Source organism: Rattus norvegicus, chromosome 10 (genome assembly GCF_036323735.1).
Source record: "Rattus norvegicus strain BN/NHsdMcwi chromosome 10, GRCr8, whole genome shotgun sequence".
NCBI classification, from domain to species: Eukaryota; Metazoa; Chordata; class Mammalia; order Rodentia; family Muridae; genus Rattus; species Rattus norvegicus.
Genome location: NC_086028.1, coordinates 47,588,020 through 47,600,329, shown reverse-complemented (window position 1 = coordinate 47,600,329; position 12,310 = coordinate 47,588,020). Strand labels below are relative to the sequence as shown.

The window sequence follows — 12,310 nt, the reverse complement described above, 5'->3', positions numbered from 1 at the left end:
AAAAAATATTGCATGTGCATGCATGTACACTTGTCTCATTGGGCATGGAAATTACAACATAGACTTGCTTCTCCACTTCTACCTTTACATGGTATCTTAGTTAGGGTTTTCATTGCTGTGGGGAAGACACCATGACCAAGGCAACTCTACAAAGGACAGCATTTTAATTGGGGCTGGCTTAACTGGTTCAGAGATCATCAAGGCAGGAGTATGGCTGTGTCCAATCAGGCATGGAGCTGAGAGTTCTACATCTTTATACAAAGGAAGCCAGGAATAGACTGTCTTCAGGCAGCTGGTGGTGGGGGTGGGATGGGGTGCTCAAAGCCCACCCCACAGTGACACACTTCCTTCATTAAGACCACACCTCCCAGTGCTGCCATTCCCTGGGCTAAGCATATTCAGACTGCTACATGTCACTCCCTGGCCCCCACAGGCTTGTTTAAACACATGAGTCTATGGGGGACCATAACTAGCCACAGCATAATGCTAAAACATTTAGTCCAACTTCAAAAGTCCCATAATCCAAGTCCCCCAACCCAACAATGTTTTAAAGTCCAAAGTTCAAAGGCTCTGCTGAGATTCAGCCAATTACCTAACTGTAATCCTCTATAAAGTCAAAAATCAAAAAGCAGATCATATACCTTTAACATCACAGGATATAAATTACCATCTCAAAATTTAAGAGCAAAGAAATACTGGACCCAGACAAGACAGGTAACTAGCTGGGCAAACTCCAAATTCTGCATCCACATGTTTGATGTCAAAGCACTCTTCACATCTCCAGTTTCTTTTTCATCTTTCTTAACTGCAACAAACTTCTTTCTTCTGGACTGTTTCCATTTCCTATTAGCAGCTCTCCTTGGCAGGTATCCCATGACTCTGGCATCTATAACATCTTGAGGTCTCCAGGGCAACTTCAACTTCACTGCTTCTTTTCCCAATGTCTGGGATTGACATAAGATTTTCTGGGCTCCTCCAAAGTTCTTAATTTACTTCTTCAGCTCTGCCCTCTGTAACACTGAAGGTTCTGGTTGACTCCACTCCACTGCCACTGCTGTTGTTGTTGGTCATGGCACTGACATCTCCAGTACACTGGGGTCTTCTGTGTGCAACTAGGCTTCACCAATAGCCTCTCATAGGCTCTCTTCATGGTGCCAAACCTCAACTTCTTTGCATGACCCCTTCAGTCTTGGGCCTTTAACTGCAATTGAGATTGCACCTTCACCAGTGGCCATCCCTGACCTCTCACAGTGCCAAGCTTCAGCTGCTCTTCATGGCCCCTTCATGCCTTCAAAACTATTACCACCTGGGTGACTCTTAAACAGTACCAAGTCCAGGTGCAGCATGAGCTATAACCTTGGCTGTCTGTGGAATGCAGCTTCTTTGTGCTTTCAGACAACACTTCCCAGAAGACTTTACCTCAGGGATGCTGGTCTCTTCTTAATCACCACTAATTTCCTAGCTCCAGCTAACTAGTATCAATTGTCCCAGTCGTCTCTTTCTCCCCTGACTCTAAAGCCAGAGCCACATGGCCAAAGCTGCCAAGTTCTGCTGCTTTCTGGGGCTGGAATATAGCCCCCTTGTTATATTACAGTAGCACTTGCTTTCTGTTTTCCAATGGTTTCCTTCACTGCCTAAGCTTGGTTATCCTGAAATATGCTCTGTAGACTGACCTTGAACTCAGAGATCTGCATGGTTCTGTGTCTTGAACTCTAGGCTTAAAGGTGTGTACGTATCAACATGCCTGGACCTAAGTTTTTCTTTACCCGGAATTTGCTTTGTACCAGACTGACCTTGAACTCAGAGATCTGCTTACCTCTACTGGGATTAAAGGCTTGTACTATAATTCCTGGACCTAAATTTAGCTAGGGTGGGATATTGCCTGAAATCTGAATCTGTTATTTTCTGGAACCCAGGATTTAGCTCCATTCTACTTCCTCATGCCCCTTTATTACTTGAACCATGCATTTTATACTTTTCCCTTCTCAGCTTGCTTCTTTTCATTAAAATGCTCTTCAGAAGAGTGAACTTAGTAACTACACAACAGAATTTATATCAGGCTGTTTGAGACTTTCTTTGACAAAACAGGTAATCTAGATCTCTTCACCCTGGCCTCAGGCAGACTCTTCAGACAATTGCAAAAAGCAGCCATGTTTTTCACTAAAACATCACAAGAACTGTCTCTAGGCCACATACTAAAATTCTCCACCACTGAATCCTCTTGGGCCAACAGGCCTACACAGTTAAAATCACCCCCAGCAACACTGTCTTCCATATTCCTACTAGGATGCTCCATTAAACCCCAACTTTAAACATTTCATGGCTTTCCAAATCCAGCGTCCTCAAATGCACATTCTTCCAAACAAAAATATGGTCAGACCTATCATAGCAATACCTCAGTCCCTGGTACCAACATTTATCTTAGTTAGGTTTTCCATTGCTGTCGAGAGACACCATGGCCAAAGCAACTCGGGTTTGGACATGGTACTACCTTGAGCTAGACATTCGTACTCTAACCCTTTCCTACTATATTGATCACAAGAAACCTTCACAGATACCATATATCTGTAACATGCAACTTTCTCCAATGTTCTGATAAGGTTCTTTCTGTAAACTTAATTTCTCTTTAATGTTTCTTTTTATCAAAATTGAAATATTCAAGGTTTTCTCTTTTGATTTTACATCTGTCTATCTTAGTATGATTTGTGATGTTATTAAAATGCATCTGGTTATTTTCCTTTGAGCTCTTGGATCCTTGAGACCCTTGTAGAGTAAATGCTTATCCTGTAGAAGCACCAAGAAATGTCTGTGTTCTGTCTGGCTAGTTATTAGTGATCTGCAGCAGATGTCTTAACAGCATTTCTGGATCTTTTAGCAACAGCTAGAAGAAGAAGCAGCTAAGCCTCCTGAGCCGGAGAAGCCTGTGTCCCCTCCTCCTGTGGAACAGAAACACCGTAGTATTGTCCAAATTATTTATGATGAGAATCGGGTAAGTTTACATTTCCTCTGACAGCATAGGGTTTTAAACCTGTTTGACTTTATTTTCCAGTCTATTTCTGAATATATTCTATTGTAATCATATTAAAATGTGAGTTGTTTTGCCTTACATATTGTCTAAATATTACTCAACGATTAGAATTTTATCCTCTAATGCTATGTAAATTGAATAGCACATAATATAAACAGCCATTCTGTAGTTTTTTACTTTTATTCTTTTGAGACAGGCAATTACCATGTACTCCTAGACGGCCTGGGCCTCTATTCTTGGCTGTGTAGACTTGGCTAGCTTCTTAAGTTGAAGCATCTCTTTGCCTTTGTCTCCTGAGTGCTATGTATCATTATGCTTGCTTGCAAGTTTTTGTTTTGTTTTTGTTTCAAATCAGGGTCTCCCTTTGTAACCCTGGCTAGCCTGTGTGGACCAGGTTGGCTTAAAACTCACAGATATCTGCTTGCCTGTGCCTCTTGTGCTAGGACTAAAGGGAGGTGCCACTGTGCCAACCCTGCATGCTTGCTAATACTTACTTATGGTGCATTTAATATCAAAGCCAATTGGTCACATTTCAGTACAAATGATCTTTGGATGGGGGAAAGAAATTCATTATTAGCCTGAGAGTTAAGGCTGACCTTAAAAAGTTCAGTGTGGACTTTGACCTTTAGATGGATTTTGCTGTTTATTTTTATTAAAACAATATCTTGTTTCATTCTCTTAATTTGAAAATTTTCACCAATTAAAAAAACCAGGACATAGTTCTGTAAGTTGTGTTTGTAATGACAGTGTTGATCTTTGATCAGTAACCTCAGTATTAAAGGGAAACTTATTTCACTTCAATATAAAGAAAATGTTGCATCAAAGAAGCTTATCAATGAACTTCTGGAAGTCCTTAATCTATAACATATAATAGATAACATTTCAAATGTTATCCTCCTTCTTGGTTTCCCATCCATAAACCCCCTATCCCAACCCACCCCCCTTCTATGAGGGTGTTCCCCCACCCTACACCCACCCCTTCCTGCCTCCCTGCCCTGACATTCCCCTACACTGGGAGGTGGGGGGTCCAGTCTTGGCAGGATAAAGGGCTTCTCCCATTGGTGCCCAATAAGGCCATCCTCTGTTACATATGCACCCAGAGCAATGGGTCTGTCCATGTGTATTCTTTGGATGATGCTTTAGTCCCTGGAAGCTCTGATTGGTTGGTATTGTTGTTCTTATGGGGCTGCAAACCCCTTCAGCTCCTCCAGTGGGGACCCCACTTCACAGTTCAGTGGTTGAACTTCACAGTTCAAATCCTCTATATTTGTCATGCTCTGGTAGAGCCTCTCAGGAGATAGCTATATCAGGCTCCTGTCAGCATGCACTTCTTGGCATCAGCAATATTGTCTGGGTTTGGTGGCTGTATATATATGGGCTGGATCCCCAGGTGGGACAATCTCTGGATGGCCTTTCCCCCAATCTCTACTCCAAACTTTGTCTCTATATCTCCTATGAATATTTTTGTTCCCACTTCTAAGAAGGACTGAAGTATCTGCACTTTGGTCGTCCTTCTTCTTGAGCTTCATGTGGTCTGTGGATTGTATCTTGGGTAATCTGAGATTTTTGGGCTAATGTCCACTTAACAATGAGTACATTACCATGTGTTTTTTTGTGATTGGGTTACTTCACTCAGAATGATATTTTCTAGTTCCATCCATTTGTCTATGAATTAAAGAAGTCATTGTTTTTAATAGCTGAGTAGTTAGTACTCCATTGTGTAGATGTACCATATTTTCTATAGCCATTCCTCTGTTGATGGACATCTGGGTTCTCTACAGCTTCTGGCTATTATAAATAAGGCTGCTATGAACACAGTGGAGCATGTGTCCTAGTTATATGTTGGAGCATCTTTTGAGTATATGCCCAGGAGTGGTATAGCTGGGTCCTCAGCTAGTACTATGCCCAGTTTTCTGAGGAACCTTCAGCCTGATTTCCAGAGTGGTTGTACCAGCTTGCAGTCCCACCAACAGTGGAGGCATATTCCTTTCTCGACATCCTCGCCAGCATCTGTTGTCACCTGAGTTTTTGATCTTAGCCATTCTGATTGGTGTGAAGTGGAATCTAAGGGTTGTTTTGATTTGCATTTCCTTGATGACTAAGGATGTTGAATATTTCTTTAGGTACTTCTCAGCCATTTGAGATTCCTCAGCTGAGAATTCTTTGTTTAGCTCTATATCCCATTTTTAAATGGGGTTATTTGATTCTCTGGTCTCTTAACTTCTTGAGTTCTTTATATATATTGGATGTTAGCCCTCTATCAGATATAGGATTGGTAAAGATCTTTTCCCAATCCGTTGGTTGCCGTTTTGTCCTAATGACAATGTTCTTTGACTTAATGACGCTTTGCAATTTTATGAGGTCTCAATTTGTCGATTTTTGATCTTAGAGCATAAGCCATTGGTGTTCTGTTCAGGAAATTTCCCCCGTACCCCCGTGTTGGAGGCTCTTCCCCCACTTTTTTTTTCTATTAGTTTCAGTGTATCTGGTTTTATGTGAAGGTCTTTGATTCATTTGGACTTGAACTTTGTACAGGGCAACAAGAATGGATCGATCTGCATTCTTCTACATGCTGACCTCCAGTTGAACCAGCACCATTTGTTGAAAATGCTTCTATTTTTTTTTCCCCCACTGGATGGTTTTAGCTCCTTTGTTAAAGATCAGGTGACCATAGGTGTATGGGTTCATTTCTGGGTCTTTAATTCCATTCAATTGATCTATCTGCCTGTCTCTGTACCAATACCATACAATTTTTATCATGATTGCTCTGTAATACAGCTTAAGATCAGGGATGGTGATTTCCCCCAGAAGTTCTTTTATTATTGGGGATAGTTTTCACTATCCTGGGTTTTTTTGTTATTCTAGATGAATTTTCAAATTGTCCTTTCTATCTCTATGAAGAATTGAGTTGGAAATTTGTTAGGAATTGCATTGAATCTGAAGATTGGTTTTTGTCAAGATGGCCATTTTTACAATATTAATCCTGCCAATCCATGAGCATGGGCGATCTTTCCATCTTCTGAGATATCTGTCTTCTAACAATATCTTCTGCACCAGCTGCCTTCTCTTCTTACTCTGCTATCCCAATTCACTTTCTCTGTCCTAGCTTATATCCTTTCCTATTCCCAGAAGTCTAAGAGACAACCAGCACTATGTGCATTGGTGGAGTACGTCCCTAGCATGGCCAAGACCTTAGTTGGCCCTAGCATCGCTATAACCAGTCTAAAGAGAGTGAGGCAACACTATCAGTACTTTTATAGGCAAAAAGATTAGATTGTTGTCAGATTTTCCACAATATTTTAGACCAGGAAAAAAAAAATGGAACAGGTTTAAGAGTCTTAAGGTATGAAATGTGAACAAATAGTAAGAAGCTTTATAGAAAAAGCCATAGAATATTAATATTAGTTAATAGCAAGAAACTAGAGAATACTGTTCCTTACTAGCCCCTCCTGAAGAATGGCTAAGTGAGTGAGTTTTAGGAAATTAAGATAAGAGAGGTCCTAGGATAAGAACTAGCATTATAGGCAGAGTTCATCTGAAGAACCAATTCTAAATAAGAGTCAAGAGTACATGATGGGTAAAGCTCTGTTTTTATCTAATGCAGATGTAGTAGGGCAGTAAAAAGTGTCAGAATGGGAAGTATATGAGAAATTCTTTAAGGTGTTCTGTGGAGTTATGGTGCTAAAATATTTGTATTGCTCTTCTGAGCCTTTTAATCTCAATGATATGTTCTACAGTAAATGAATAATTATAAAGTCCCAGGTGCTGGGGAGGTGCTTCAGTTTGTAAAGTGCTTGCTGCACAAGGTTGAGGATGTAACCTCAGATCTGGTCCCCACTGTTCCTGTGAAAATCTGTGTGTGAGCCTATTTACCTGTGATCTGAACACTGGGGAAACAGAGATAGGAAGATCCTTGGGTCTTGCAGGTCAGTCAGTCTAGCCAAATTAATGAGGTGCAGGTTCAGTGAGAGACCTTGTCACCCCTATCCTATGCAAAGCAATCAGATAGGACACAGGATAGAAGCTTTTAGTCTCCACATACACATGCACCATACACACTTAAAAATGTAAGGTGACAAAGAGGGAAAATTGAATTCATCATTAAAAAAATAGAAAGATAATCTTGAACTTCTACATTTGTGTATCTATTTTCATAGATAGTTGAGAGTCATATATAAAGTATACTCCTACGTGATAAATGTTATAAGCTGTTAAAGTATAGGCAATTAATTCTTAGTTTGTTGGGTTTAGAATGGGTACAGTTTATTGAATGGCCAGAATAAACTACATGAAAATGCATCTAATGAAGTTGATAGACAGTAAGGGAGGAGAGTGATAAGTATCACCTCATGCCATGCCTAGAGGAACAGACAGTTTGCTTTGTTTGAGAAGAGGGAAAAGAAAGGTTTTATGATTTACTTCTGGTTTTTAAGAAATAGTCTTCAGAGTCTGGTGGTGGTAGCACATACCTTTAATCCCAGCACTCAGGAGGCACAGGCAGGTGCATCTCTAAGTTTGAGGCCAGCCTCGTTTATAGAGCAAGTTCTTGGACATCCAGGACTACACAGAGAAACTGCTTTGAAAAACTAAACCAAACAAAAAAAGAAACACCTTTTGGGAGTACATTACTAGGGCTAGTGTCCTTCTTGGCCAAGTTTTGAGCTCTGTGTTAAACCAAAAGAGTGTAGCTGATAGACAGCTAAACTTGCTTTAATGTCTGAGATTTTAGTATTAGGTTATTTTAAAATAAAATGGATTCAGTGGTACTTATTGTTATATTTTAAAATAAACTGTTGTACACACTAAATGATTCTCAGTTAGTGAATGTTGTAGTTCCTTAATTGGGATGTGAAGACTGAAAATTATTAAAATCTGATAGAGAACTTAATATGTGTTTTTATTTATATAAATGGTTTCATTAGATGGTGAGATAAATGTTTCTTAATGCCCATCATCAAACCTGAAACTCCTTTTATACTTTTTCTGTTTGATCATTTCCTTTTGGTTTCTTGTTCCTTCCACAAACAATAGCCAAAATTGTCGTCTCAGTCTGAGACTTAACTTACAATATTAGAATTTTTTTTTCATGTGTGAAGAATGTTCTTAACTCACTCTTAGTAATTGTCAAAATAGGTTTTCTTTCAGATGCTTTTTGGTAGACCATACTACTAGTTTGTAGTTGTTCTTCTGTAGTTCTATAATCGTAGCAGGTACTCCTAGAGTAGTGGACGGGAAGCTCTTGGGGTATCTCTGCCAGCTCTGGCGTGCTGTCCTCATCACACAGTGTGAGACTACACTGTTTCCGCAGCTTTTTAAAGTGAATAACCTTGTCTGTCCTTATGCCGTAGGACAGAAGTATGGCATAGTAGCAGAAGTACATCTTTCACTTAGTCCTTGTGTAGTGGCTATAAGTGCTTCTTTCTGTTCAGATGGAAGGGCGTCCTGGGACTCAGAAGCCATGTGAGCGCACAGCTCTGAGTGGAGACAGTATCCCAGTGGAAGGGCGTCCTGAGACACTGGAGCTCAGGAATGACACGGCTCTTAGGAAGCCTCCTCAGCCAAGGGCTTGAACTCCCTTGGAGGGTACCCCAGCTCAGCTGAGCACAGGAGCCTCAGCCCTGCTCTTTCTTTCACTTCTCTCCTTCATTGCTTTTTCCAATGCTTCTTTCACCAGGCAGGAAATCTCAGGAGAGAGATTTATTGGAGGATCCAGGGTGTGGAGGGACAAATCCAGGGATGTCTGGCCTCTGCTCTCAGGAGTTGGGGCAGCAGGAAATTGAACACGAGCCTATATTTTTTTTTGGGGTGGAGATTTTCAGGGCAGACATTTCCAGAATGAGGATTGGTAGGCTTTCAAGTCCTGAGTTTGGAGAGCTCAGGGTTTGGTGGGTTTTCCAGTTCAGGAATTGGTGGCTTTCTTCACCCTTTTTTCCTTGTATCAGGCCTATAAATTAGGGTGGGAAGTCCTCAGCTGGCTTTTGCTGAGGCTCCATCTCTGGAGGAGGCTGGAGAGGAGGGTTCTGCCACTGTGGACAGCTCCAGCAGTGGTGTTTCACCAAGGCTGGAGGCTAAGGCAAGAAAGGTGTGGCCACTGTGGACCTCTCCTGTGAAGGCTGTAGGCTGAGAAGATACGGCACCTCCATTTTCATGGGAGACACCATTTTTGACGGCTCCTGGGTGGTGGGTGGGAGCATCTTACTGTAGCCTTAGGTTGGGGCAAAAAAGAGGGGCTGGCCACCACAGATTTGAGTATCTTGGGGACTACAGTGGCAGGCTCAGTACTATGGGAATTATGCTTGTTGTGGCTCAAGTAATAGACACCATTATCATGTATAAGAAGACTTTCCTTTATTTACAGAATTTGTGGGGGGGAAGAAAATTGCCTAAAAGGAGACCTATAAATCTGGCATCGGGAGAGAAACGTTACCTTGGTTCATGTTTAAACTTTAGACTTTAGGGATTTGTTTTCTCTCTAAATGAACTATTCTCCTGAACCATGTTTGGTTTGTTTAAATCAGTTTGAGTTGCTTTATCTCTGTTCAAATATACATTGCCAAAATATTTGTAGGTTCTCCAGTTTCAGACTAAAAATATGTAAGATAATGGTTGTTAATATTTAATGGAGTAGCTTGTGGAAGTAGTTTATATTTCGATTGGGTGGTTTGCTATAGAACATGGCACAGAAGAAAGAAATGTTGGGCTGAGGGCAACTGTGGAATCAGATCCCTCTCCTTCCATGGATTCTTTGGACCAGACTCAGGTCTTCAGGCTTATTCATCAAGTGCTTTTACCCACTGAGCCATTTCTCTGTCCTATGTGAGATTTACCAGAAAACTCCCTTCCTACCAGAGGGTTTCAGTGTTAAGTATTTTTAGTACCTTTACTCCACGTTGTTTAGTCTGTCTTCAGGCCGTCTAGTGTTGGTCTTACATGTGAAATGCTCTTGCTTTTTAACATCCAGCTCAAGTATTATTTTCTCTGTGAGTCTTTAGGGAATGTTCTTTCTATACTGGAATTGGTTATTTTTCCTCTGTTGTTTCCTTAGTGCCTAATAGGTGCCTGGCACACAGAACACATGCAGTATGTTTTTGAGGAATTAATTACTTCCCTGTGTAAACTTAGACTCAAAAGTATGTGAAAGTGTGAGAGGGATTTGTGTGTGTGTGTGTGTGGTGGGGGAGGATTGGTGGTCTGCAACCAACTGAACCGAGGGCCTAAGGCTAGGTAAGTAATTTTATTAACTGAGCTACATATCCAGTGCAATTTTATGATTTTGTTAAAAAAAATTTCGGCCAAACCATTCATAGGTTAAAACTTTTTACATTTATTTATTTATTTATTTATTTATTTATTTATTTATACATACATACATACATACATACATACATGTGTATTTGTGCCAGTGCATGTTGACATGGTAAATACACAGAGAGATGTTAGATGCTGGAGTCAGTTCTGTATTTGATTATGTGGGTTCCAGAGACGAGTCAAGGTTGTCACTCTTGACTTACCACTGTCTTCTTGCTGGCCCAGTTACTTTGTTCTTGGCAAGGTAGATCCTGTAACAGGGTACTTGATTTCAATTATTTTACTTTTGAAAATGGCATGTTAAATATGTGATTAAATTTTTATTTTACTCCAAGTAATGCTTGGAGTCAAACTAGCTATTTCCTTGTTCTTCAGTTATTATATATGTTTCCTTGTAACTAAAAAATAAGAACATTATATATTTATTTTGGAACTTTATGCTTTTAGATATTTATTAACAACAGCATGAATTAATATTTAAAATGCTTGGGATATATTTCCCAATTTAAATTTTATCCCTTCTCTCTAAATTCTCAATATTTTATTAACTTAATTGTTTAGATGTTGCTTTCACTACAGATACTTGGTTGAATAGAGATTTGAAAACAATAAGAATTACAAAATAGAAAAAAATAGAGATTTGGTTGAATTTGATAATAAAACTCCATGAAAATTTAAATTAGAGAATGCAGGTATCATAGCTCAGTAGTAGAACACTTGTCTAGTATGCATGAAACTGGTTCCATTCCTAGGGTAAGTGGGGAAATTAGAGTATTTCAGTATAAAGTAAGGTAAATCCAGTGTACATTAGCCTTATATAAGTAGTTCCAAATAGGCAGTTATTTTTCTTTGAGGTTATGTAATTTTAAATTATACAATACAATAATGTTTTTCTTCTTAGAAAAAAGCTGAAGAAGCTCATAAAATATTTGAAGGTCTTGGCCCAAAAGTTGAATTGGTAAGAAATTTACTTCTAATGTTGTTGGGTTTTTTTTGTTTGTTTACTTGTTTGTTTGTTTTTTTTTTAAAGTAATTTTCTTGGGTTAGATGGGATATCCATTTATTTTTGGTTAAAAGTTATGTGGCTGGACAGAAAGTCTATTAGAATCTTAAGGTAACTGAGTAAACTTGGTTACCTTTGCCTGAATTATCCTGAGCCTGCTTTGTCTGAACAGCCATTTGACCCCTTCAGGTGGTAGGAGGAGGAAGTAACTAAGGAAAGAGAAGTGAGCTAGCTTACTGAGCATACTGTTAGCATAAGGACAGTGTGTAAGGAAGAAGTAACTAAGGAAAGCAGACGTGAGCTGGCTTACTGAGCATACTGTTAGCATAAGGTCAGTGTGTAATTTTTGTTTGCCCTTGAAATTAAAAAGTATGATTATGAGTATGATGATCATAAGATGCAGCAGGTTTGCAAACTTTCTTACTGAGTAAGAAACAGTAGGAAATAGGATTACAGGGAAGCATGACACCTGAGGTTTTGTTGGGATGCTGTGATATAGGTCCACTTAGGAAATCTCACATTAATTAACATGTATTTCTTTGTTGGTATAACTATGTAGAACACCTTACACATAAATATGTCATTTATTTTATAGCCACTCTATAACCAGCCGTCAGATACCAAGGTGTACCATGAGAACATCAAGACGTAAGTACTTACCATCTTTGGAGTTCAATTAAAGAACATGTATTCTATAAAGAAATCATTGTTATCTGCGGACATTATTATAACATTGTAGGTGTGTTTTAGATTTGTGTAATTTGCTGTTGTTTTACTATATGTTATCTTCCTCTGGCTTTTTGGGGGTTGGGGTAACAGATTTGAGTTTCCGAGGCCAAAAAAAAAAAAAATTGAAATAAATTATTGCATAAAACTAGCTGGTTTTATAATCTGCTAGTAAAAAAAAAGGTGAATACTTAACATCGAAACGGCTTACCTTGAGGCTTGAATTCTTTGCCTCCTGTTTTGTG

General features: G+C 39.5%; 1 protein-coding gene across 51 annotated transcripts in view; it reads left to right on the top strand.

Moving 5' to 3' along the window:
- The window catches only part of Ncor1 (nuclear receptor co-repressor 1), a 142,761-nt gene that overhangs the window by 41,283 nt on the left and 89,168 nt on the right, over window positions 1-12,310 (top strand). For all 51 annotated transcript variants that reach the window (NM_001271103.1, XM_063269692.1, XM_063269690.1 and 48 more), the window contains 3 exons: window positions 2,876-2,989; window positions 11,238-11,294; window positions 11,935-11,987. In NM_001271103.1, the coding sequence (NP_001258032.1) occupies window positions 2,876-2,989; window positions 11,238-11,294; window positions 11,935-11,987 (224 nt within the window). The remainder of the gene's footprint in view (window positions 1-2,875; window positions 2,990-11,237; window positions 11,295-11,934; window positions 11,988-12,310) is intronic.